At 48.2% G+C, this 27769-nt stretch overlaps 1 protein-coding gene across 1 annotated transcript; it reads left to right on the plus strand.

Moving 5' to 3' along the window:
• The first annotated feature begins 83 nt into the window (after positions 1-83).
• lurap1 (leucine rich adaptor protein 1) lies at positions 84-20466 on the plus strand. The gene is made up of 3 exons (XM_041840107.2): positions 84-644; positions 16934-17301; positions 17506-20466. Exons 1-3 carry the CDS (start codon positions 426-428, stop codon positions 17852-17854), a joined length of 936 nt encoding a protein of 311 aa, XP_041696041.1. The 5' UTR covers positions 84-425; the 3' UTR covers positions 17855-20466.
• Positions 20467-27769: the final 7303 nt, after the last annotated feature.

Raw genomic sequence — 27769 nt, forward strand, 5'->3', positions numbered from 1 at the left:
CATTATATGGATGCACCTCCACCGAGAGACAGTGGATAACCCTCCAGTGCGAATTTAACATAACATAGACCAGTGAATGTGTATTTATTTCGGCTGATGACTGCATCATCTCAATAGGTTGTAACAGCGCACTAACTTCACAGCATCGACGGTGTTTGCACTGGTACAGGGTTGTTTTCTACATCCATGTCCTCAACAGGACCATAGTATAGGATTGTTTCTCAATGTTCTGCATGGTGATAAAACTAAAAGGACCTAGTGCATTCTTTAGCCTATTATCTCTCTGGCGCATCGATTGGAGGAGAGTTGCGTAGGATGCCAGACGTTGCAATTAAAGGTTGCTGTTATTGCAGTTTGACAGACAAGGATATCCAAGAAACACAGAGGACGTAGTGTGCTTTTGACTTGACAAAGAACGGAACAGTATGGATGAAGGCACAGCTGCCAACGAGTCTATTCCAGATTTAAAAGATTTGGAGGTGAAAATCGGATGGAAGACACCGGAGGGTTTGCTCAAGTGGATGCGGGAAGAGGCATCCGCGCACCGCGGAGATGTCAAATTGAGCTCACTGGAGACCAAAGACCGAGACATCACCGGCAGGAAGAATCTGGATGAGAAGATTCGAAAATTAAAAGTTGATATGGTAAGGTCTTAATTGGGGCGGTGACTTTTGTTGGCCTTTCCATAAGTTATTCACATTTTATTTTATTTTGCTGTTAAAATGATTATGAGCAGTCGTACAACATTTGCTCTGCTTTTGGCATTTAATATTATAAAGATCTCCTAATGACTCAGAATGATCTTGTTGGTGGTCAGTAGGCCTACAATGAACAATATATGTATTTACTGTTGATCCTAGTCCTATATCCTCTTCCTGAATATAAGGCATCCATCCAATCAATAATTCAGCTGCTCTTCACGATGATAACAGCGGCAGGTGGCTGAGGTTGCTAGGCGATGAAGGGATAACTTGGACTTTGGGCTATGCATTTTCATTGCTTGACATTTAGGCCTATCCATAATATCTCCATTATAATAAAGTTCTGGTTCCTTGATTCATTATTGCCAACAGGTCATAACTGGTGTTTTCGGGGAGACTAATAATTGGCCTAGGGATGGATGTTTTTATTCCTAGCGAATTACTATTCTATTACATAATGGGAAAGAACTGGCAGGCTATTTAATTTACAATCGAACTGTTCATTTATCCTATTAATCCCACGCTTATTGCAGGCCAGCCATATTTCGTTGATTGGCGACATTCCGAGTTTATCATAACAGACGTCATCATAGCTCTCCACTTGGTGCAAAAACAGGACTCCAGCAGAGAAGCTCCGGGTGTGTTGTTGTTTTTCCCTCGTACACAGATGTCTTGCATTCCTATGGTGAAGACAGGCGTTCGCGGTGGCTGTGTTGTTGGCAGCGCAATGTATGTCGTATTGGAATGTTTTTACACGAACGGCACATGATGGATGCGTGTGTCCTTCTAGAAACCGAAACAAGTCTCATTTGGCGCATTTGTTTGATTTGAAAATAGCGACCCACAGGCTTTGTATGTAGGCCTACCACTGCTGCTCTTCCCTGGGGTGTCTTTCTGTCATCTGCACTCTGACTGGCCAAACAATAATCACAGACTACCCCCAAGACTCTGGCAAAGAAACCTGCATAAAATGACATATGTTGTTGTAGGATATGTAGTCCATGTTGCCCATAACAATCCAATATGTTATGTTAATACAAACGTTCTTGCTTTGCCAGTAGAATTTAGTTGATAGGCCTATACCCAGAGGGAATACCAACCATTTGGGTGATGATGTTTTACAGTGCTGAATTGTGGATCACTAGTGAGTGGTTTGAACTAACTAAATAGCAAGGGTTTGAAGGTTAGGGGACATCAAGAGGGTCATACATCTTTGTGCGGCCAGCATCACATAAGGACCCCATGATTTGCTTGCTGAGCCAGAGGATGCAGACAGAGCCCTGGTCAAAAGTAGTGCACTATGGAGGGAATAGGGTACCATTTGGGACGCATGCAGAGGCTCCAGTGATTAAGAGCTACCTCATAGTCATACCTCATGATCTTCCCACTGCCAGCAAGTATACATAGTGCTGCTGTGTGTTGGGCCCATATCTCATCTCTCTGAGTGGTGCTCGGTAGCAGGAGAACAGAGGGGTACTGAACATTGCACTCTCATCACAATTCGGCTTTTACAGAATAGGCTACACACATGCACACCCTCACACACACTCACAAGGACACGTGCACGTACACACACCACTGGCGTAACACAGTTTCTCTGGGCCCACGCATGGTCGACACGGTGTCTGCTGGCTGGCGGCAATAATGTAATTACTTGTTCAGTAATTACAGTTGGAAATTCAAACATTGCACATAGTAAAATGTATTTGCAATGCAACCGCATACTAATCAGCTACCAATCAAATGTTTTAGACTATACAACTGTCCTGTATAGGCTACCTGAACCTACATGACATGAGTCGTCCTCGCAATCTACACCGAGTCCCCCCCCCCGCCTTTGCCCTCAGAACACCCTAAATTCGTCGGGGCATGGACTTAACAAGGTGTCGAAAGCGATCCAAAGGGGTGCTGGCCCATGTTGACCAATGCTTCCCACAATTGTGTCAAGTTGACTGTATGTCTTTTGGGTGATGGACCATTCTTGATACACATGGGAAACTGTTGAGCACGAAAAACTCAGCAGCATTGTAGTTCTTGATACAAACCGATGCGCCTGGCACCTACTACCATACCCTGTTCAAAGGCACTTAAATTGTTTGTCTTGCCCATTCACCCTCTGAATGGCACACATACACAATCCATGTCTCAATTGTCTCAAGGCTTAAAAATCCTTCTTTAACCTGTCTCCTCCCATTCATCTACACTGATTGGAGTGGACATCAATAAGGGATCATCGCTTTCACTTGGATTCACCTGGTCAGTCTATGTCATGGAAAGACCCCCCAAGAACTGTTGTCCACTAAAGATGAGCTTCCTATACAGTTCATCTCTTTCCGTAATGTGTTGAGGCCGGCAACTAAGGAGAACGAGAGGCTCAATTAAAGTTACAGAACTGCTGTATTTGAAGCTACACTCCCTTCTCCTTAGCTGTCTGGCCGTTTTTACCATCCCTGTAACTGTCACTTCTGCGGAGAGATCTTTTTCTAAAGTAAAACTCATAAAGAAGTATAGAAGCATTCGGCTCTCGGTCTGCTATGTGCTTTTCAACACCTGAGTAAGCTCCACTCATTGCACTGGCGCCGTCGTAGCCTTGACCACGACATTTGTTCACCCATATCCCCTTTCTTTCTTTCATTTTTTCATTTTTTTTAAAGGCCAGAGGCACTTTTTCAGTCACATTCCTGAAGCCCAAGAAACAACACTTACAGTAGCTTCCTAGTACATATGGAAATTGTCCGGTACGCCAATAACACACACAGTCTATCACCTTCTATCTGGCGGAGGTGTCCTTTGTTTCCACTTCTCACATTTGCTCCTGCCCGCTGATTGTCTTTTCACACACACACACACACACACACACACACACACACACACACACACACACACACACACACACACACACACACACACACACACACACACACACACACACACACACACACACACTCATAGGGCTCCTTTGTGGCTTTTTCTCACCTTCTCAAACTGCCCTCTGATTTTTATGCCCAGAATTAATGCAGGGAGCCAGCTGTCTTTGAATCTCACCTCACATGTCTTACTGCATGTGTGTGCACAGAACACATAGATGGATGAACAATCAATGAGAGCCCACAAGAGACTATCACCGAAGCAGAGTCAGGACTGTAAACACTTCACACAAGGCTCCAGCAGACAGTCAAGGATTCTTCCCTTCATTAAGACTGTTAACCACCAGAGAGACTCCTAAACGTCTCCCCATAATAAAGCATCATTCAATACAGACAGAATTATGACTGCCGTGTGTGCGCACGTCTGTGTGTGACCCTCTGAAGCATCTGTCTGTTCTGATTGGAGGTCACAGGGAGGCTAGCTAGGACAGTAAGATAATACTGCTCCATAAACATTTACATTCCTTTGTGAGAACGTTCTGTTATGTCTCAATAAATTAGACATAACAAGAGCGATATATTACCAAATATTTCCTTTTCATTCCAGTCTTCTATTAGTTCTCTTGAATGTACGTCATCTGTTGATCATATTGTATCAGATACAGTATATGAAGGGAGGCAGAGAAACAGAGAAGAAAGAGAGGGAGTTTGGTTAATGTAACAGCTTTTTGGGTTATCTTTTCAGTTGTCTGACATCTGGCCTGTTTCACGTTTTAGTTGTGACATGCATCTGGCCTGTTTCAAGTTTCATGCATCTGGCCTGTTTCAAGTTTCATGCATCTGGCCTGTTTCAAGTTTCATGCATCTGGCCTGTTTCAAGTTTCATGCATCTGGCCTGTTTCAAGTTTCATGCATCTGGCCTGTGTATCATTGATCCAGACACAAATGGTTTTGTTGGGACATACTTTGACACACTGCAAGATGTAGACAGACAGAGACACAGATCATACTCAGAGTCTGGTCTGAGAGTCTGTTCAGTGTCATTCTGTCTGAATACTGTCTGACTACTTTCCCTCCCCAGCTGCTGTCAAATCTCAGACATTTCTTCACGGGTCTAAACAGCTTTATTGAGTTAATGGATGCTCCGTCCTCAAAGACAGGCTGCCAGCTTCCTGTCATGGACTAAGTCACACAGACGAGCCTCATCGTTTTATCAGACATCTACATAGCTGCCTGTTTGGCTTCTATTATCAATCTGGAGCTCAACTGTAATAAAATAAAAACACTTCTTTAGACTGTTATGTCCACATATAGGCTACAGTCCGGCACCTGGATCTGTGTGTGTGTCCTATAAAAAGGAAAAGTCCTATGAATGGGAATGCCGCACAGTGTTGTTGGAGCCCAGTGGATGACTCACCCCCTACCTCTCCCTCTCACTGACTGCTGCTGTGCTGCACAGATGGAAGACACAGGGGAGTGACGGTGAGCAGGTAGATAGAACAGGACAGGAGGGTTGTGGGAAAAGATCTGTCCTCTCTTTCTCTATCCCATTTTCCCTTTCCCTTTCCCTTTGTCTCTCTCTCTCTCTCTCTCTCTCTCTCTCTCTCTCTCTCTCTCTCTCTCTCTCTCTCTCTCTCTCTCGCTCGAGGTCTTCATAGAGATGGAGTGAGAGAATGATATAGAGATAGAGATGGAGTGAGAGAATGAGATAGAGATGAGAGAGAGAGAATGAGATCGAGATGGAGAGAGAGAATGAGATAGAGATAGAGTTGGAGAGAGATAATGAGAATGAGAGCGAGAGATGGAGGAAAGACAGACAAACAGAAGAAGCCAGAGTACGGAGTGTTTGGAAGTAAGAGAGTCCATATATATTGAGTCTGTGGAGACTGACTAGTACTTTTCCATGAATCTTTGAATCATGTCAGAGAGAAAGAGAGAGGGATAGAGAGAAAGAGCGGAAGGGAGTATGCAAACAGATGGAACAGTGGGAGGGCTGTGGAGAGAGGTCACCCTTCTGCTGTCTCTGAAAGTGCTGTTATTAGAGAGGGGGAGAGCGAGAATTGGGGAGAGAGGGCTGCAGCAGAGCAGTCTGTCTCGTCATGCAGCGAGACAGAGAGAGGGCTGCAGCAGAGCAGTCTGTCTCGTCACGCAGCGAGACAGAGAGAGGGCTGCAGCAGAGCAGTCTGTCTCGTCACGCAGCGAGACAGAGAGAGGGCTGCAGCAGAGCAGTCTGTCTCGTCACGCAGCGAGACAGAGAGAGGGCTGCAGCAGAGCAGTCTGTCTCGTCACGCAGCGAGACAGAGAGAGGGCTGCAGCAGAGCAGTCTGTCTCGTCCACGCAGCGAGACAGAGAGAGGGCTGCAGCAGAGCAGTCTGTCTCGTCACGCAGCGAGACAGAGAGAGGGCTGCAGCAGAGCAGTCTGTCTCGTCACGCAGCGAGACAGAGAGAGGGCTGCAGCAGAGCAGTCTGTCTCGTCACGCAGCGAGACAGAGAGAGGGCTGCAGCAGAGCAGTCTGTCTCTGGTCACGCAGCGAGACAGAGAGAGGGCTGCAGCAGAGCAGTCTGTCTCGTCACGCAGCGAGACAGAGAGAGGGCTGCAGCAGAGCAGTCTGTCTCGTCACGCAGCGAGACAGAGAGAGGGCTGCAGCAGAGCAGTCTGTCTCGTCACGCAGCGAGACAGAGAGAGGGCTGCAGCAGAGCAGTCTGTCTCGTCACGCAGCGAGACAGAGAGAGGGCTGCAGCAGAGCAGTCTGTCTCAGTCACGCAGCGAGACAGAGAGAGGGCTGCAGCAGAGCAGTCTGTCTCGTCACGCAGCGAGACAGAGAGAGGGCTGCAGCAGAGCAGTCTGTCTCGTCACGCAGCGAGACAGAGAGAGGGGGCTGCAGCAGAGCAGTCTGTCTCGTCACGCAGCGAGACAGAGAGAGGGCTGCAGCAGAGCAGTCTGTCTCGTCACGCAGCGAGACAGAGAGAGGGCTGCAGCAGAGCAGTCTGTCTCGTCACGCAGCGAGACAGAGAGAGGGCTGCAGCAGAGCAGTCTGTCTCGTCACGCAGCGAGACAGAGAGAGGGCTGCAGCAGAGCAGTCTGTCTCGTCACGCAGCGAGACAGAGAGAGGGCTGCAGCAGAGCAGTCTGTCTCGCCACGCAGCGAGACAGAGAGAGGGCTGCAGCAGAGCAGTCTGTCTCGTCACGCAGCGAGACAGAGAGAGGGCTGCAGCAGAGCAGTCTGTCTCGTCACGCAGCGAGACAGAGAGAGGGCTGCAGCAGAGCAGTCTGTCTCGTCACGCAGCCTGTTTGCAGTGTGACATTGTCAGACTGGTCTCAGCATGGGAATCTGTCTGTGGTTCACTGGTGTGTAGGATCAGCTGTGTGTGCATTCACACTAATCATAACACTGTGTGTGTATGCGTAGGTCTGTGCATGGTGAAATGGCACATCAAGCCTGAAAATTAGATTTTCCCCTTGAGTAAGAGGTTTTATCTCTGGCACTGTCGAAAAAGTATCAAGAAGTATCGAGTGCTAGCCTGTTCATTTTGCGATGAAGGCTGAGGAGACTAGCGCTTCATATGCTACATACGCACGCACGCACATACACACACACAGAGTGCTGTATATACTGTGTGAGCTCAGCTGAGCGTGGCATGGTGTATGCGATGCGATGCAAGCCGGAGAAAGGAAAATTAGCTCTCCAGAATCCTGTGGATTAGCCGGGAGCTGTCTGGCCTGGCACCTCGATCGGGAAACTGGAATCTTTTTGACTGTGAAAATGGCTCTACCATCCTCAAGGCTGCAGAGCGCTCAACTCCCAAGGCTATGGCATTTCTTCCCCCCCACTTTAGGACATGCCTACAGACAGAGAGGCATTGGGACTGGCACATAAAATAAATGGCATGTAGACAACATGTAGATGGGCACACAAGCAGACATACAGAGGATTGCGAAAGTATTCACCCCCCTTGGCATTTTTCCTATTTTGTTGCCTTACAACCTGGAATAAAAATTGATTTTTGTGGGGTTTGTATAATTTGATTTACACAACATGCCTGATAAAGGCAAAATAAACGCACACCTATTTAGGCGAGGTGCTGGCTGACGGCGTAAAACACTTGAAAAAGAAAAGGAAAGCCGCACACTCTAGGAGCTCAGATGCAATAATTTAATATCCTAATAACCAACGTTTCGACAGACAAGCTGTCTTCATCATAATTTAAAGACCCTTGCTCCCTTCGTCTCAATGTAGACTTTGATTTGAAGCCATTCTTGTGATTTTGCTATTCATTTTAAATGTTGTGGGCCTATGTAGCCAAGTATCTATGATCATATGCTATCCATGTTTTTTGTATGTTGTTTTTATCTGTGAATTGGCCAATGCTATTAGGCCACACCCGGCCATGATTACAGACACCTGCGTGTGTCCTTTCACACTATATAAACTAGTGACCCACAGTGTTTGTCATTATACCCTGATGAAGACAGCTTGTCTGTCGAAACGTTGGTTATTAGGATATTAAATTATTGCATCTGAGCTCCTAGAGTGTGCAGCTTTCCTTTTCTCTTACACAACATGCCTACCACTTTGAAGATGCAAAATATTTTTTTATTGTGAAACAAACAAGAATTAAGACAAAAAAACAGAAAACTTGAGCGTGCATAACTATTCACCCCCCCAAAGTCAATACTTTGTAGAGCCACCTTTTGCAGCAATTACAGCTGCAAGTCTCTTGGGGTATGTCTCTATAAAATCAAATCACATTTTATTTGCCACATGCGCTGAATACAACAGGTGTAGACATTACAGTGAAATGCTTACTTACAAGCCCTTAACCAACAATGCAGTTTTTTAAAGAAACATTTAAAATAAAAAAGTGTTCATTAAGATAAAAAAAAAAGAAGCAAATAGCTAAAGAGCAGCAGTAAAATAACAGTAGGGAGGCTATATACAGGGGGGTACCGGTACAGAGTCAATGTGCGGGGGATAGTCGAGGTAATTGAGGTCATATGTACATGTGGGTAGAGTTCAAAGTGACTATGCATAAATAGTAAACAGAGTAGCAGCAGCGTAAAAGAGGGGGATGGGGTGGGGTGGGGGCAGTGCAAATAGTCCGGGTAGCCATGATTAGCTGTTCAGGAGTCTTATGGCTTGGGGGTAGAAGCTGTTGAGAAGCCTTTTGGACCTAGACTTGGCGCTCCGGTACCGCTTGCCGTGCGTTAGCAGAGAGAACAGTCTATGACTATGGTGGCTCGAGTCTTTGACACATTTTAGGGCCTTCCTCTGACACCGCCTGGTATAGAGGTCCTGGATGGCAGGAAGATTGACCCCAGTGATGTACTTGGCTGTATGCACTACCCTCTGTAGTGCCTTGCGGTCAGTGGCCGAGCAGTTGCCATACCAAATCAAATCAAATCAAATCAAATTGTATTGGTCACATGCGCCGAATACAACAGGTGCAGACATTACAGTGAAATGCTTACTTACAGCCCTTAACCAACAGTGCATTTATTTTTAACAAAAAAAGTAAAAATAAAACAACAACAAAAAAGTGTTGTGAAAAAAAAGAGCAGAAGTAAAATAAAATAACAGTAGGGAGGCTATATATACAGGGGGGTACCGGTGCAGAGTCAATGTGCGGGGGCACCGGCTAGTTGAGGTAGTTGAAGTAATATGTACATGTGGGTAGAGTTAAAGTGACTATGCATAAATAATTAACAGAGTAGCAGCAGCGTAAAAAGGATGGGGTGGGGGGGCAGTGCAAATAGTCCGGGTAGCCATGATTAGCTGTTCAGGAGTCTTATGGCTTGGGGGTAGAAGCTGTTGAGAAGTCTTTTGGATCTAGACTTGGCACTCCGGTACCGCTTGCCGTGCGGTAGCAGAGAGAACAGTCTATGACTAGGGTGGCTGGAGTCTTTGACAATTTTGAGGGCCTTCCTCTGACACCGCCTGGTATAGAGGTCCTGGATGGCAGGAAGCTTGGCCCCAGTGATGTACTGGGCCGTACGCACAACTCTCTGTAGTGCTACTCTCTCACCAGGCGGTGATGCAACCAGTCAGGATGCTCTCGATGGTTCAGCTGTAGAACTTTTTGAGGATCTGAGGACACCAAGGAACTTGAAGCTCTCAACCTGTTCCACTACAGCCCCGTCGATGAGAATGGGGGCGTGCTCAGTCCTCTTTTTTTTCCTGTAGTCCACAATCATCTCCTTTGTCTTGATCACGTTGAGGGAGAGGTTGTTATCCTGGCACCACACGGCCAGGTCTCTGACCTCCTCCCTATAGGCTGTCTCATCGTTGTCGGTGATCAGGCTTACCACTGTGTCCTTGGGCACAGGGACTATGGTGGTCTACTTGAAACATGTTGGTATTACAGACTCAGTCAGGGACATGTTGAAAATGTCAGTGAAGGCCTTTGCCAGTTGGTCAGTGCATGCTCGCAATACACGTCCTGGTAATCCGTCTGGCCCTGCGGCCTTGTGAATGTTGACCTGCTTAAAAGTCTTACTCACATCGGCTACGGAGAGCGTGATCACATAGTCATCCGGAACAGCTGATGCTCTCATGCATGCTTCAGTGTTGCTTGCCTCGAGCGAGCATAGAAGTGATTTAGCTCGTGGTAGGCTTGTGTCACTGGGCAGTTCGCGGCTGTGCTTCCCTTTGTAGTCTGTAATAGTTTTCAAGCCCTGCCACATCCGACAAGCTTCAGAGCTGGTGTAGTACGATTCAATCTTAGTCCTGTATTGACTCTTTGCCTGTTTGATGGTTCGTCGGAGGGCATAGCAGGATTTCTTATAAGCTTCCGGGTTAGAGTCCCGCTCCTTGAAAGCGGCAGCTCTACCCTTTAGCTCAGTGCGGATGTTGCCTGTAATCCATGGCTTCTGGTTGGGGTATGTACATACGGTCACAGTGGGGACGACATCATCGATGCACTTATTGATGAAGCCAGTGACTGATGGGGTGTACTCCTCAATGCTATCTAAAGAATCCCGGAACATATTCCATTATGTGCTAGCAAAACAGTCCTGTAGCTTAGTATCTGCGTCATCTGACCACTTTTTTATTAACCAAATCACTGGTGCTTCCTGCTTTAGTTTTTGCTTATAAGCAGGAATCAGGAGGATAGAGTTATGGTCAGATTTGCCAAATGGAGGGCAAGGGAGAGCTTTGTATGCGTCTCTGTGTGTGGAGTAAAGGTGGTCTAGAGTTTTTTTTCCTCTGGTTGCACATTTAACATGCTGATAGAAATTAGGTAGAACGGATTTAAGTTTCCCTGCATTAAAGTCCCCGGCCACTAGGAGCGCTGCCTCTGGATGAGCGTTTTCCTGTCTGCTTATGGCCTTATATAGCTCATTGAGTGCAATCTTGGTAGATAGACAGCTACAAAAAATATAGATGAAAACTCTCTTGGTAAATATTGTGGTCTACAGCTTATCATGAGATACTCTACCTCAGGCGAGCAAAACCTTGAGACTTCCTTAGTATTAGATTTTATGCACCAGCTGTTGTTTACAAATATACACAGACCGCCACCCCTTGTCTTAACGGAGTCAGCCGTTCTATCCTGCCCATGTAGCGTATAGCCCGCTAGCTGTATGTTATCCATGTCGTCGTTCAGCCACGACTCGGTGAAACATAAGATATTACAATTTTTAATGTCCCGTTGGTAAGATAACCTAGGTCTTAGATCATCCAATTTGTTTTCAAATGATTGAACATTGGCTAATAGGATTGATGGAAGAGGCAGTTTACTCTTCCATCAAAAAAATCTTAGTCAAATACGAGGTGAGTAATCGCTGTCCTGATATCCAGAAGCTCTTTTTGGTCATAAGAGACAGTGGCAGAAACATTATGTACAGAATAAATTACAAATAACGCGAAAAAACACACATAATAGTACAATTGGTTAGAGGGCTGTAAAACGGCAGCCATCTTTTCCGGCGCCATTCTTGTAGAAAGATTGGCACATCTAGCAACTGGGATTTTTGCCCATTCTTCAATGCAAAACTGCTCCAGCTCCTTCAAGTTGGATGGGTTCCGCTGGTGTACAGCAATCTTTAAGTCATACCACAGTGTCACGCCCTGGCTCTGGGACTCTGTTATGTTGAGCCAGGGTGTGTGGTTTCTATGTGTTTTGTGTGCTAGGGTGATTGTCTAGTTCGTTTGTTTCTATGTTGGCCGGTGTGGTTCTCAATCAGAGGCAACGTGAATCAGCTGTTGCTTGTTGTCTCTGATTGGGAACCATATTTAAGTAGCCTGTTTTTCCACAGTGTTTGTGGGATCTTGTTCCGTATGGTTTGTGTTGTAACCAAGGACTTCACGTTTCGTATCGTTTGTTGTTTTGTTCGTGTGGTGAATAATAAATAAAGTATGTTCACATTCCATGCTGCGCATTGGTCCTCTCTTCCCGACGATCGTGACAGAAGATCCCACCATAACTGGACCAAGCAGCGTGTCCAGGAGCCAACGCCAGAGGTGACTCTGAAGGATATCAACCTCGACTGGGTCAAGCCGCGGGAGGAGGAGAGAGGCTGGACTTTGGAGCAGAGGAGCGAGAGTCTGGCGAGAGCCATGGAGGCCTGGCCCACGGGGAGGAGAGACGCCCAGAATTTTTTTAGGGGGGGGGGCTCACGCCGTGGACGACGGGGCAGCAGGAGGCCGGGATAGAGTGGTTCAGCGGGTTGGCAAAGGAGGCCGCCAGGTTACGGGAGTCACTGGTCACCAGGGGGAAGGAGAATGTAGAGGCACGGCGAGAAGTACTGGGGTGTGTTGCCAGTCCGGTCCGGCCCGTTCCTGATCCCCGCGTAGGGCCAGTGGTGTGTGTCCCCAGTACGGTCCGGCTTGTTCCTGTCCCTCGCACCGAGCCTGTGGTGCGCGTCGCCAGCCCGGTCCGGCATGTTCCTGCCCCTCGCACCGAGCCTGTGGTGCGCGTCGCCAGCCCGGTCCGGCATGTTCCTGCCCCTCGCACCAAGCCTGTGGTGCGCGTCGTCAGCCCGGTCCGGCCTGTTCCTGCTCCCCGCACCAAGCCAATGGTGCGCTTCGTCAGCCCGGTTCGGCCCGTTCCTGCTCCCCGCACCAAGCCTGTGGTGCGCGTCGTCAGCCCGGTCCGGCCTGTTTCTGCTCCCCGCACCAAGCCAATGGTGCGCTTCGTCAGCCCGGTTCGGCCCGTCCCTGCTCCCCGCACCAAGCCAATGGTGCGCGTCGTCAGCCTGGCACAGCCCGTGCCTTTTCCACCGGTGCCTGGTCCAGCACCGGTAAGCTGCTCCACTCCGGAGCTAGAGCAATCCGCTCCACCAGTGTTCAGTCCAGCTCCGGCCAGCAGGGCCAGACCGGACCAGGGGCGCTTTGGGGGGTTGGTTGGAGGGTGGGGGTCAAGCCCGGAGCCGGAACCGCCTCCGAGGAGGAATGGCCACCCGGCCCTCCCCTGTTCGGTTTATGTTTGGCGCGGTCGCAGTCCGCGCCTTTGGGGAGGGGGGTACTGTCACGCCCTGGCTCTGGGACTCTGTTATGTTGAGCCAGGGTGTGTGGTTTCTATGTGTTTTGTGTGCTAGGGTGATTGTCTAGTTCGTTTGTTTCTATGTTGGCCGGTGTGGTTCTCAATCAGAGGCAACGTGAATCAGCTGTTGCTTGTTGTCTCTGATTGGGAACCATATTTAGGTAGCCTGTTTTTCCACAGTGTTTGTGGGATCTTGTTCCGTATGGTTTGTGTTGTAACCAAGGACTTCACGTTTCGTATCGTTTGTTGTTTTGTTCGTGTGGTGAATAATAAATAAAGTATGTTCACATTCCACGCTGCGCATTGGTCCTCTCTTCCCGACGATAGTGACACACAGATTCTTAATTGGATTGAGGTCTGGGCTTTGACTAGACCATTCCAAGATATTTAAATGTTACTTAAACCACTCAAGTGTTGCTTTAGCAGTATGCTTAGGGTCATTGTCCTGCTGGAAGGAGAACCTCCGTCCCAGTCTCAAATCTCTGAAACAGGTTTCCCTCAAGAATTTCCATGTATTTAGCGCCATCCATCATTCCTTCAATTCTGACCAGTTTCCCAGTCCCTGCCGATGAAAAACATTGGATGGTGTTCTTGGGGTGATGAGAGGTGTTGGGTTTGCGCCAGACATAGCGTTTTCCTTGATGGCCAAAAAGCTCAATTTTAGTCTCATCTTACCAGACTACCTTCTTCCATATGTTTGGGGAGTCTCCCACATGGCTTTTGGCAAACACCAAACGTGTTTGTTATTTTTTACTTTAAGCAATGGCTTTTTTTCTGGCCACTATTCCGTAAAGCCCAGCTCTGTGGAGTGTATGGCTTAAAGTGGTCCTATGGACAGATACTCCAATCTCCGCTGTGGAGCTTTGCAGCTCCTTCAGGGTTATCTTTGGTCTCTTTGTTGCCTCTCTGATTAGTGCCCTCCTTGCCTGGTCCGTGAGTTTTGGTGGGCGGCCCTCTCTTGGAAGGTTTGTTGTGGTGCCATATTTGTTCCATTTTTTAATAATGGATTTAACGGTGCTCCGTGGGATGTTCAACGTTTCTGATATTTTTTTATAACCCAACCCTGATCTGTACTTCTCCACAACTTTGTCCCTGACCTGTTTGGAGCGCTCCTTGGTCTTCATGGTGCCGTTTGCTTGGTGGTGCCTCTTGCTTAGTGGTGATGCAGACTCTGGGGCCTTTCAGAAACGGTGTATTGAGATCATGTGACAGATCATGTGACACTTAGATTGCACACAGGTGGACTTTATTTAACTAATTATGTGACTTCTGAAGGTAATTGGTTGCACCATATCTTATTTAGGGGCTTCATAGCAAAGGGGGGGTGAATACATATGCACGCACCAATTTTCAGTTATTTATTTTGTAGCATTTTTTAAAACACTTCACCAATTTGGACTATTTTGTGTATGTCCATTACATGAAATCCAAATAAAAATCCATTTAAATTACAGGTTGCAATGCAACAAAATAGGAAAAACGCCAAGGGGGATGAATACTTTTGCAAGGCACTGTACATACTGTACAGAGACATGCAGTATGCATATGCTCAGAGCAGTACACAGACAGACTGGTAGGTTTAGTACATAGCCAGCCCTGAGCCTCATCAGCAGGCCGGTGAGCCATGGGAATAATATTTACAGCTACGCTCATTAGTCTCTCACACAGACTCTGCCAGCTATACCCCCCTAACTCCAACAACCCCAACCCAGCCCCTGCCCTGATGTCGAATTCCCTGGACTCCCTCTTCCTGATCTCAGTTGCTTTCTATCCCTCTCTTCTTTCTTCTTTTGGTGTGTGCAATATGTGTAATATAATGAATCTTATACATTTATAGAAGCAGATCTTAAAAGAGAGAGAGCCATGTAGTATATGTTGTTATTTTTCTCCCCCTGCAGCCCGGCTTTAGCTTAGTATTCTCTCTCTCGCTCCCTGTGTTTTGGTCTTTTGTCTGGTGATTTGTGCTCACCGCTCTAGACTAACTCATTACTACAGCATAGCATACAGCCAGTCAGTCAGTGTGGCTTTGGCATCAGCAGAACAACTATAGCTCCTTCAGCTCATTTACTGAGAGAGGGAGAGGTAGGAAGAAAGAGAGAGATGGGTGCTGTCTCCTTCCTCCTCCGCGTTCTCTTTCTCCTCCTCCTATACACCAGCTCTGCTGACTGAGAAAGCTGTTACTTTCTGCCTCATCTCTTGTTCTGTTCCGGATGGCCTGTGTCTCCTGATGTCTGCCCCAAGGCTGGGAGGAATGGAGCTGAGTTGGCAAGGACACACACTTCGGATTGGATAGTGTAGGGCCAAAGAAGGGTACTCTAACGCAGTGTTATCCCATCACCATTTCCTTTGTTTCCCTGGATGAAGAATAGTTCACTGAAAGGGCATTCAGTCAGATTGATGAAACAATATCCAGTGTGTTTTCTATTATCGGAAGATAATCTCTAGTATGTCTATGTTTCCTTTATTACGCCTATCCATCACGTCTCATGTGGGCCCCTTCTGCAGTTTATTACCAAATGAGCTTTATGTGATTATAGTTATGAGCTATAATGATGCAGCCTGACAGAGATATATGGCTAATCTATATCCATATGATCTATGTATTGTTCCGGCTGAGAGATACAGAGACAGAAAGGGGGGGTTCAGTGGGGGCAACAAGAGAGGTACACAAAGACTGCAAAAGGTCAGAGATCTGTAAGCTTTAGGTGTCTGTGCTTTATCCACTGTCCTGGAACTCTAGGCTATCGGAAGTGTGATAGGCATATCACAGTGACTGAGTTGCATTCTAGGAGTGTGGTGTATCCAGTTGTGAGTGTGTGTGTGTGTGTGTGTGTGTGTGTGTGTGTGTGTGTGTGTGTGTGTGTGTGTGTGTGTGAGAGAGAGAGAGAGAGAGAGAGAGAGAGACTCTTGGCCCTAGCTCCTGACTGGACTACAGCTCTGCGAATGTATTCTGTTGGATTTTCCATCACCGCAGCACTGTTTTTCCTCTTCTCTATCCCTTGCTTATTCAACATCCCTCCTACACGCATTAAAAAACCAGTGGTGTCTACTTATTTTCATTTCATTTCATTTCACAACTCTAATTTATTTTCCATAAGTCAACTTAACCCTAATTATTTTTTTGCCTTTTCTCTCTCAAATACATATCTTCTTACTCCCACCACCATGCTACTACATCATTCTCCCACCCTTCATTTATTCTTGTTTCCCATCTTTCTTGTTACACATTCATTTTTTAATGTTTTTATTATATCTACTCTCCTGGCTTCATCTGTTCCACCTCCCATCTTCTCTCACCTTTGAAAAAACATCTGTTCTCACATCTCTTCCCTTACCATTACCACTTATATCCCTGACCCTCTCATCTCTACTATTTTCTCCGTCCTCTTCTTCCTCCTCTATTCTCTCACCTCCCTTCTCTCACCTTGCTCCTCTCCTATCTTCCTTCTCTCACCTTGCTCCTCTCCTATCTTCCTTCTCTCACCTTGCTCCTCTCCTATCTTCCTTCTCTCACCTTGCTCCTCTCCTATCTTCCTTCTCTCACCTTGCTCCTCTCCTATCTTCCTTCTTTCACCTTGCTCCTCTCCTATCTTCCTTCTCTCACCTTGCTCCTCTCCTATCTTCCTTTTACCCCTCCATCCTCCTTCTTCCTATCTTCTTTCTCTCCACCACTGCTCTCACAGCTCCCTCCTCTCTCCTGAGTCAGTTACTTTCCTCCCACCATCTCCTCTATCCTGAGTCAGTTACTTTCCTCCCACCATCTCCTCTCTCCTGAGTCAGTTGCTTTCCTCCCACCATCTCCTCTCTCCTGAGTCAGTTGCTTTCCTCCCACCATCTCCCCTCTCCTCTCTCCTGTATCAAAAAGTCTTCTTCTTCTCCATAGGCCCACCTGCGCTCGGTGGACGTGAAGATCCTGCAGCAGCTGCTGGCGGTGCACGAGGGGATCGAGGCATGTAAGTGGCTCCTGGAGGAGCGTGGCACCCTGACCAGCCGCTGCAGCAGTCTGACCAGCAGCCAGTACAGCCTGGGAGAGGGCCCTGGAGGAGACACCTGGAGGGGCAGCTGGAGCAGCCTGCAGGACCCCCTCAACGACAAGCTGGATAACATCTCTATAGGCAGTTATCTGGACACCCTGGCTGATGACATGGACGAGTACTGCCCCTCTAGTTCTGAGTCTGTGCTGTGTTCTACTCCACTAGGGACTGCAACGCCTACTCGGACCGGGGGAGGGACAGGGGCTGGGGCAGTGCCTGGGGCAGGGGCTGGGGCAGAGCCTGGGGCAGGGGCTGGGAGAGGTGCTGGGGATGGGGCAGGGGCTGGGAGAGGTGCTGGAGCTGGTGCTGGGAGAGGTGCTGGAGCTGGGGCTGTAGAAGGGTCAGTGCCTACGGCAGGGGTTGGGGTTGGAGCTGGGGTAGGACCAGGCACAGGGAGCAAGGTAGTTGTTGATCCTGGCTTTCCCCAAGTCAAGCCAGACATCCCCAAGGAGTCTCCCATTTGGACTAAGGCCACAGAGGCAGTGAAAGGAACCACCATCACCAAGGATACCAAGGACCCCAGCCAAACCCAGCAGCCCAGTAAGAGCAATGGCGTCCTGGAGAAAGCAGTCAGGCAAGCAGGAGGACCTGCTGATTCTGCCTGGGTCTGCCTGGCTGAAAAGCTGGGGAAAAGCCACAGCCCCAAACTCAAACCCTATAAGAACGGCAAGATAGACCTGGATGCCTGCAAGATGAACAGCAAGATGCACCTGGGGTATGATGCACACTGGCGATGGGTGCAGTCGCAGGACGATGTTACATTTCTGTGAGGTGGATGTATTACACCACTACTGGGTTAAAATCAACCCAATTTGGGTTATTTGGTAACTAAGCATTGGGTAAATGTTGGACAGAACACACACTGGGTTATTTTGACCCAGCCAGTTAGGTTTTGTGAATAACCTAACATGTTGGGTTGTTGGGATTACCCAAACATGGTTTAATTTAACCGTCAATTGGGTTATATTCATTTTCATGCTGGGTTGAGCAGCTCAGTCTTTTAAAAAATGTAATCCATAGGTTATTTTCAGGAGGCGTGGCTTATTAGCTGAGTGGCCTTCAGATAGTTATTTTTCGCCACCAGTGAAAATAAATGTAATTCTTGTTCATAATCTTAAGTACACTGCTAATTTCAATTTTCATTAAAAATAATACACATTACATATTCTAATGTATTATTAATAACATATATTTTTTTTACATATTGTTACAAAGTGGTAAGTATACCAACATTGGGTTTTGCATAGGCTTTTAAGGAACTCTTAGACTTTTGTAAGCTGAATTAAATCTACTAAAGTGTCAGTGTACAACCTTAACATGTGATATCAATACAATAGAACAGATCAACCGGAATTATGTTTACTCTCACGGGTGGCCAAAAATAACTATATGAAACCACGGCCCTACCTAGCCGCGCTTCCAGTCTTCTGACCTGAGTGCTGGGTCTCAATAACCCAGCATCAATAACCCAGCAACAACAACCCAACCTTGCTCTTTTTAAAGAAAACAACCCAAGTGACTCCAATGCCTGCAACCTAGCAGTTGGGTCATCCAAACAACTCAACACACTTTCCCCCTCCCATGTGACGACCATACCGGTCAAAGATTAAGAGAGAGGGGGCATTGGACTAGCGTTATGGTTGATGCACATATTATACAAACTTCTACCGTTTCCATTGTGCAAGAAATCAGGTGTGGATGAGTAGGAGAACACAACATTATTCCATTACGTTCTATTTACTCTAAATGAACATTGATGTCAGTATTATATTGGGGATAAAGCACAGTGTTGATATTTTTCTGAATCAAGTTTGTTTTTGACTTGTTTATCATCTCTTCCTTTATGCATTGGAATATACAGTACCAGTACCAACAGAAAAAATATATATTTGGTACAATCACTCACATCTATAGAACCTAGTTTGCCCTCACAACCCCATGTCAAAATTATTGTAACACACCCTATAGATACCGGAATCATTCTCATACATACTGTAGGTGTGTGTACCATCATAGTATGCAAAGAGCATATATAGAATGTTCCTACTGTTTGCGCACCTGTGATATTGTGGATGTCCTAGTACCTACAGTACTTAACCAGTCAATGCAATTTGTATAATCAGTGAATCGCAATACAATTAATCTGTGCATCAGGTACTTCTATGGGTGGTTGTCGTAGAAACATGTCTCAATATGGCTGAGTGTTATTATTGTTCTTTTTTTAACTGTACAGTATTTCTGTTTCATTTGGACAGCAGTTGTTGTGATTAGTGTCATCCTAAACTATTATGCCTGTATCTCCAGTCCCAAGATGACTGCACAGTTGTTCTGATAATCCTGATCGTTTAAATGACTGATTCAGTACTCTGCTGTCCGTGTCTTAATGAGTCCAACTGTCTCTGTTCTTTCACTCTGTTGAGTGGTGTGAACTTCTTACAGTGATTTGTGTGGGTGAAAATTGCTAATCGTGTGCTGACTGCTTTATTGGTGAAAATTATCATGAAAAATGTGTGAAAAAATATATACAATCATGGGAGAAGAAAAGCAATATTACCACTGAGCCTTTTTATTCGGTTATAAACAACCCACTCTCACACAGAAAGCTAATAATGTCTGTACACTCCAACGTAGGGGTTGCCAGGATGACAGAGAGGGTGAGAGCACGTGTGTATGTACATGTGAGAGCACGTGTGTATGTACATGTGAGTGCACGTGTGTATGTACATGTGAGAGCACGTGTGTATGTACATGTGAGTGCACGTGTGTTTGCGACTGGCTTGCTGTGCACAGGTGCTTTGTCAGAGTCCCAAGGGGCTATTCTTCACTATAACCCCCACCATAAGTCATATTATCACTGGGAGAACAATGCACTGCATGACATCATATAAGGCATATGTATTGCGAATGTTATCAAATGTGATATGCATAGCATTCATTACATTATCCAGAGCGACTTACAGGAGCAATTAGGGTTAAGTGCCTTGCTTAAGGGCACATCAACATATTTTTCACAAAGTCGGCTCGGGATTCAAACTTCTCTTAACCGCTAGGCTATCTGCCGCCCCAGTCAACCACGTTAGTGTAACAAATCAAATGATGATGGATTGTTTTCAATTGAATCATTTTAGGATTTCCCTTAGTGATGTTTTGGATTCTGTATACTCATGCCTTACGACCTTGTTACAAGCTGACAGTCTTGGTTCTATTGTTTTAGGGTGTCTGTCTCTGTGTGATGTCTTTGCCCACGTGTCTTCAGTTCTGTACCACTCAGCACTCCTACCAGAGCAGCATTTTTAATATGTTTCAGATGAGTTCTCACTTCCAGACCTCAGCTACATTACGACCCTCCACCCACCCCTCCCTGTCTCCGCACACCCACTCCTCCCTGTCTCCGCACACCCACCCCTCCCTGTCTCCGCACACCCACTCCTCCCTGTCTCCACACACCCACTCCTCCCTGTCTCCACACACCCACCCCTCCCTGTCTCCGCACACCCACTCCTCCCTGTCTCCACACACCCACCCCTCCCTGTCTCCACACACCCACCCCTCCCTGTCTCCGCACACCCACTCCTCCCTGTCTCCACACACCCACTCCTCCCTGTCTCCGCACACCCACTCCTCCCTGTCTCCGCACACCCACTCCTCCCTGTCTCCGCACACCCACTCCTCCCTGTCTCCACACACCCACCCCTCCCTGTCTCCACACACCCACCCCTCCCTGTCTCCGCACACCCACCCTCCCTGTCTTCACACACCCACTCCTCCCTGTCTCCGCACACCCACCCCTCCCTGTCTCCGCACACCCACCCCTCCCTGTCTCCGCACACCCACTCCTCCCCTGTCTCCGCACACCCACTCCTCCCTGTCTCCACACACCCACTCCTCCCTGTCTCCGCACACCCACTCCTCCCTGTCTCCACACACCCACTCCTCCCTGTCTCCGCACACCCACTCCTCCCTGTCTCCGCACACCCACTCCTCCTGTCTCCGCACACCCACCCCTCCCTGTCTCCGCACACCCACCGCTCCCTGTCTCCGCACACCCACCCCTCCCTGTCTCCGCACACCCACTCCTCCCTGTCTCCGCACACCCACTCCTCCCTGTCTCCGCACACCCACCCCTCCCTGTCTCCGCACACCCACTCCTCCCTGTCTCCACACACCCATTCCTCCCTGTCTCCACACACCCACTCCTCCCTGTCTCCACACACCCACTCCTCCCTGTCTCCACACACCCACTACTCCCTGTCTCCGCACACCCACCTCCCTGTCTCCGCACACCCACCCCTCCCTGTCTCCGCACACCCACTCCTCCCTGTCTCCGCACACCCACCCCTCCCTGTCTCCACACACCCACTCCTCCCTGTCTCCACACACCCACTCCTCCCTGTCTCCACACACCCACTCCTCCCTGTCTTCGCACACCCACTCCTCCCTGTCTCCACACACCCACTCCTCCCTGTCTCCGCACACCCACTCCTCCCTGTCTCCATCCACTCCTCCCTGTCTCCACACACCCACTCCTCCCTGTCTCCACACACCCACTCCTCCCTGTCTCCACACACCCACTCCTCCCTGTCTCCGCACACCCACTCCTCCCTGTCTCCACACACCCACCCCTCCCTGTCTCCGCACACCCACTCCTCCCTGTCTCCACCCACTCCTCCCTGTCTCCACACACCCACTCCTCCCTGTCTCCACACACCCACTCCTCCCTGTCTCCACACACCCACTCCTCCCTGTCTCCACACACCCACCCCTCCCTGTCTCCACACACCCACTCCTCCCTGTCTCCACACACCCACTCCTCCCTGTCTCCACACACCCACTCCTCCCTGTCTCCGCACACCCACCCTCCCTGTCTCCGCACACCCACCCCTCCCTGTCTCCGCACACCCACTCCTCCCTGTCTCCGCACACCCACCCCCTCCCTGTCTCCACACACCCACTCCTCCCTGTCTCCACACACCCACTCCTCCCTGTCTCCACACACCCACTCCTCCCTGTCTTCGCACACCCACTCCTCCCTGTCTCCACACCCACTCCTCCCTGTCTCCACACATCCCTCCCTGTCTCCGCACACCCACTCCTCCCTGTCTCCACCCACTCCTCCCTGTCTCCACACCCACTCCTCCCTGTCTCCACACACCCACTCCTCCCTGTCTCCACACACCCACTCCTCCCTGTCTCCACACACCCACTCCTCCCTGTCTCCGCACACCCACCCTCCCTGTCTCCGCACACCCACCCCTCCCTGTCTCCGCACACCCACTCCTCCCTGTCTCCGCACACCCACCCCTCCCCTGTCTCCACACACCCACTCCTCCCTGTCTCCACACACCCACTCCTCCCTGTCTCCACACACCCACTCCTCCCTGTCTCCACCCACCCCTCCCTGTCTCCGCACACCCACTCCTCCCTGTCTCCACCCACCCCTCCCTGTCTCCACACACCCACTCCTCCCTGTCTCCCACACCCACCCCTCCCTGTCTCCACACACCCACTCCTCCCTGTCTCCACACACCCACTCCCCTCTGTCTCCGCACACCCACTCCTCCCTGTCTCCACACACCCACCCCTCCCTGTCTCCACACACCCACTCCTCCCTGTCTCCACACACCCACTCCTCCCTGTCTCCACACACCCACTCCTCCCTGTCTCCACACACCCACTCCTCCCTGTCTCCGCACACCCACTCCTCCCTGTCTCCACACACCCACCCCTCCCTGTCTCCGCACACCCACTCCTCCCTGTCTCCACCCACTCCTCCCTGTCTCCACACACCCACTCCTCCCTGTCTCCACACACCCACTCCTCCCTGTCTCCACACACCCACTCCTCCCTGTCTCCACACACCCACTCCTCCCTGTCTCCACACACCCACTCCCTGTCTCCGCACACCCACTCCTCCCTGTCTCCACCCACCCCCTCCCTGTCTCCACACACCCACTCCTCCCTGTCTCCACCCACCCCTCCCTGTCTCCACACACCCACTCCTCCCTGTCTCCACACACCCACTCCTCCCTGTCTCCGCACACCCACTCCTCCCTGTCTCTGCACACCCACTCCTCCCTGTCTCCACACACCCACCACTCCCTGTCTCCACACACCCACTCCTCCCTGTCTCCACACACCCACTCCTCCCTGTCTCCACACACCCACTCCTCCCTGTCTCCGCACACCCACTCCTCCCTGTCTCCACACACCCACTCCTCCCTGTCTCCGCACACCCACTCCTCCCTGTCTCCGCACACCCACTCCTCCCTGTCTCCGCACACCCACACCTCCCTGTCTCCGCACACCCACTCCTCCCTGTCTCCACACACCCACTCCTCCCTGTCTCCACCCACTCCTCCTTGTCTCCACACACCCACTCCTCCCTGTCTCCACACACCCACTCCTCCCTGTCTCCGCACACCCACTCCTCCCTGTCTCCACACACCCACTCTTCCCTGTCTCCACACACCCACTCCTCCCTGTCTCCGCACACCCACTCCTCCCTGTCTCCACACACCCACCCCTCCCTGTCTCCACACACCCCCCTCCTCCCTGTCTCCACACACCCACTCCTCCCTGTCTCCACACACCCACTCCTCCCTGTCTCCGCACACTCACTCCTCCCTGTCTCCGCACACTCACTCCTCCCTGTCTCCGCACACCCACTCCTCCCTGTCTCCACACACCCACTCCTCCCTGTCTCCACACACCCACTCCTCCCTGTCTCCACACACCCACTCCTCCCTGTCTCCACACACCCACTCCTCCCTGTCTCCACCCACCCCCTCCCTGTCTCCACACACCCACTCCTCCCTGTCTCCGCACACCTACTCCTCCCTGTCTCCGCACACCCACTCCTCCCTGTCTCCGCACACCCACTCCTCCCTGTCTCCGCACACCCACTCCTCCCTGTCTCCGCACACCCACTCCTCCCTGTCTCCGCACACCCACCCCTCCCTGTCTCCGCACACCCACCCCTCCCTGTCTCCACACACCCACCCCTCCCTGTCTCCACACCCATCCCTCCCTGTCTCCACACCCACCCTCCCTGTCTCCACACACCCACCCCTCCCTGTCTCCACACACCCACCCTCCTTGTCTCCACACACCCACCCTCCCTGTCTCCACACACCCACTCCTCCCCTGTCTCCGCACACCCACTCCTCCCTGTCTCCACACACCCACCCCTCCCTGTCTCCACACACCCACTCCTCCCTGTCTCCACACACCACCCCTCCCTGTCTCCACACACCCACTCCTCCCTGTCTCCACCCACTCCTCCTCCACTTTCAAACTGTGGCCTTTTTCTTTCTTTTTCTTCACCTCCTCCTTTTTTCATCCTGTTTTCCACCAGCACAACGACTTGCTGGAAACACACGTCCAGTGCCAACGTGCACGTTTAGTGCACATCTACTCACGGGCCATGGTACAATAAAGATGGCAATGGGGAAAGAGTGACCATAACCCAGTTTCTGGGGATGGAGAGGGGGATCTGTGTCCAAATGTATGCTTTGCCTTACAGACCCATGCACACTTACAGACCCATGCACACTGCATCTTTAAATATATTTTTTTCTTTCTCTCTCTCTCTCTCTCTCTCTCTCTCTCTCTCGCTCTCTCTCGCTCTCTCTCGCTCTCTCTCTCTCTCTCTCTTTCTCTGATACTTCTTGAGAAGACAAGATCCACTGTAAGAATCTATATGTAGGCCTGTAAGAATTGGAATGGGAAAAAGAGTTCTCAAGAAGTATCAGTAGAACACGCAAATATTGGTTTGTCATAATATGAATTTGGTCACTGTCATAATATGAACTTGGTCACTGTCATAATATTAACTTGGTCACTGTCATAATATGGGCTTGGTCACTGTCATAATATGAACTTGGTCACTGTCATAATATGAACTTGGTCACTGTCATAATATGGGCTTGGTCACTGTCATAATATTAACTTGGTCACTGTCATAATATTAACTTGGTCACTGTCATAATATGGGCTTGGTCACGGTCATAATATTAACTTGGTCACTGTCATAATATGGGCTTGGTCACTGTCATAATATGGGCTTGGTCACTGTCATAATATGGGCTTGGTCACTGTCATAATATGAACTTGGTCACTGTCATAATATGAACTTGGTCACTGTCATAATATTAACTTGGTCACTGTCATAATATTAACTTGGTCACTGTCATAATCTGGGCTTGGTCACTGTCATAATATGAATTTGGTCACTGTCATAATATGAACTTGGTCACTGTCATAATATGAACTTGGTCACAGTCATAATATGAACTTTGTCACTGTCATAATATGAACTTGGTCACTGTCATAATATGAACTTGGTCACTGCCATAATATGGGCTTGGTCACTGTCATAATATGGGCTTGGTCACTGTCATAATATTAACTTGGTCACTGTCATAATATTAACTTGGTCACTGTCATAATCTGGGCTTGGTCACTGTCATAATATGAATTTGGTCACTGTCATAATATGAACTTGGTCACTGTCATAATATGAACTTGGTCACAGTCATAATATGAACTTGGTCACAGTCATAATATGAACTTTGTCACTGTCATAATATGAACTTGGTCACTGCCATAATATGGGCTTGGTCACTGTCATAATATGAACTTGGTCACTGTCATAATATGAACTTGGTCACTGTCATAATATTAACTTGGTCACTGTCATAATATTAACTTGGTCACTGTCATAATCTGGGCTTGGTCACTGTCATAATATGAATTTGGTCACTGTCATAATATGAACTTGGTCACTGTCATAATATGAACTTGGTCACAGTCATAATATGAACTTTGTCACTGTCATAATATGAACTTGGTCACTGTCATAATATGAACTTGGTCACTGCCATAATATGGGCTTGGTCACTGTCATAATATGGGCTTGGTCACTGTCATAATATGAACTTGGTCACTGTCATAATATTAACTTGGTCACTGTCATAATCTGGGCTTGGTCACTGTCATAATATGAGCTTGGTCACTGTCATAATATGGGCTTGGTCACTGTCATAATATTAACTTGGTCACTGTCATAATATTAACTTGGTCACTGTCATAATATGGGCTTGGTCACTGTCATAATATTAACTTGGTCACTGTCATAATCTGGGCTTGGTCACTGTCATAATATGAACTTGGTCACTGTCATAATATGAACTTGGTCACTGTCATAATATGGGCTTGGTCACTGTCATAATATGAATTTGGTCACTGTCATAATCTGGGCTTGGTCACTGTCATAATATGAACTTGGTCACTGTCATAATATTAACTTGGTCACTGTCATAATATGAGCTTGGTCACTGTCATAATATTAACTTGGTCACTGTCATAATATGGGCTTGGTCACTGTCATAATATGGGCTTGGTCACTGTCATAATATTAACTTGGTCACTGTCATAATATTAACTTGGTCACTGTCATAATATTAACTTGGTCACTGTCATAATATTAACTTGGTCACTGTCATAATATGAGCTTGGTCACTGTCATAATATGGGCTTGGTCACTGTCATAATATTAACTTGGTCACTGTCATAATATTAACTTGGTCACTGTCATAATATGAACTTGGTCACTGTCATAATCTGGGCTTGGTCACTGTCATAATATGGGCTTGGTCACTGTCATAATATGGGCTTGGTCACTGTCATAATATGAACTTGGTCACTCTCATAATCTGGGCTTGGTCACTGTCATAATATGAACTTGGTCACTGTCATAATATTAACTTGGTCACTGTCATAATATTAACTTGGTCACTGTCATAATATGGGCTTGGTCACTGTCATAATATGGGCTTGGTCACTGTCATAATATTAACTTGTTCACTGTCATAATATGAACTTGGTCACTGTCATAATATGAACTTGGTCACTGTCATAATATCGGCTTGGTCACTGTCATAAAATGGGCTGGTCACTGTCATAATATGAACTTGGTCACTGTCATAATCTGGGCTTGGTCATTGTCATAATATGAACTTGGTCACTGTCATAATATGAACTTGGTCACTGTCATAATATTAACTTGGTCACTGTCATAATCTGGGCTTGGTCACTGTCATAATATGAGCTTGGTCACTGTCATAATATGGGCTTGGTCACTGTCATAATATTAACTTGGTCACTGTCATAATATTAACTTGGTCATTGTCATAATATGGGCTTGGTCACTCATAATATGAACTTGGTCACTGTCATAATCTGGGCTTGGTCACTGTCATAATATGAACTTGGTCACTGTCATAATATGAACTTGGTCACTGTCATAATATGAACTTGGTCACTGTTATAATATTAACTTGGTCACTGTCATAATATGAACTTGGTCACTGTCATAATATGAACTTGGTCACTGTCATAATATTAACTTGGTCACTGTCATAATATGAACTTGGTCACTGTCATAATATGAACTTGGTCACTGTCATAATATGGGCTTGGTCACTGTCATAATGTTAACTTGGTCACTGTCATAATATGAACTTGGTCACTGTCATAATATTAACTTGGTCACTGTCATAATATTAACTTGGTCACTGTCATAATATTAACTTGGTCACTGTCATAATATGAGCTTGGTCACTGTCATAATATTAACTTGGTCACTGTCATAACATGAACTTGGTCACCTGTCATAATATTAACTT

Source organism: Coregonus clupeaformis, chromosome 20, assembly GCF_020615455.1.
Source record: "Coregonus clupeaformis isolate EN_2021a chromosome 20, ASM2061545v1, whole genome shotgun sequence".
Taxonomy (NCBI): domain Eukaryota; kingdom Metazoa; phylum Chordata; class Actinopteri; order Salmoniformes; family Salmonidae; genus Coregonus; species Coregonus clupeaformis.

Coding starts and splice junctions, on each gene's coding strand:
- lurap1 (XM_041840107.2), top strand. CDS start 426: ATGGATGAAGGCACAGCTGCCAACGAGTCTATTCCAGATTTAAAAGAT. Junction 645..16,933: donor GAAAATTAAAAGTTGATATG/GTAAGGTCTTAA, acceptor TCTTCTCCATAG/GCCCACCTGCGCTCGGTGGA. Junction 17,302..17,505: donor ACAGGGGCTGGGGCAGTGCC/TGGGGCAGGGGC, acceptor TGATCCTGGCTT/TCCCCAAGTCAAGCCAGACA.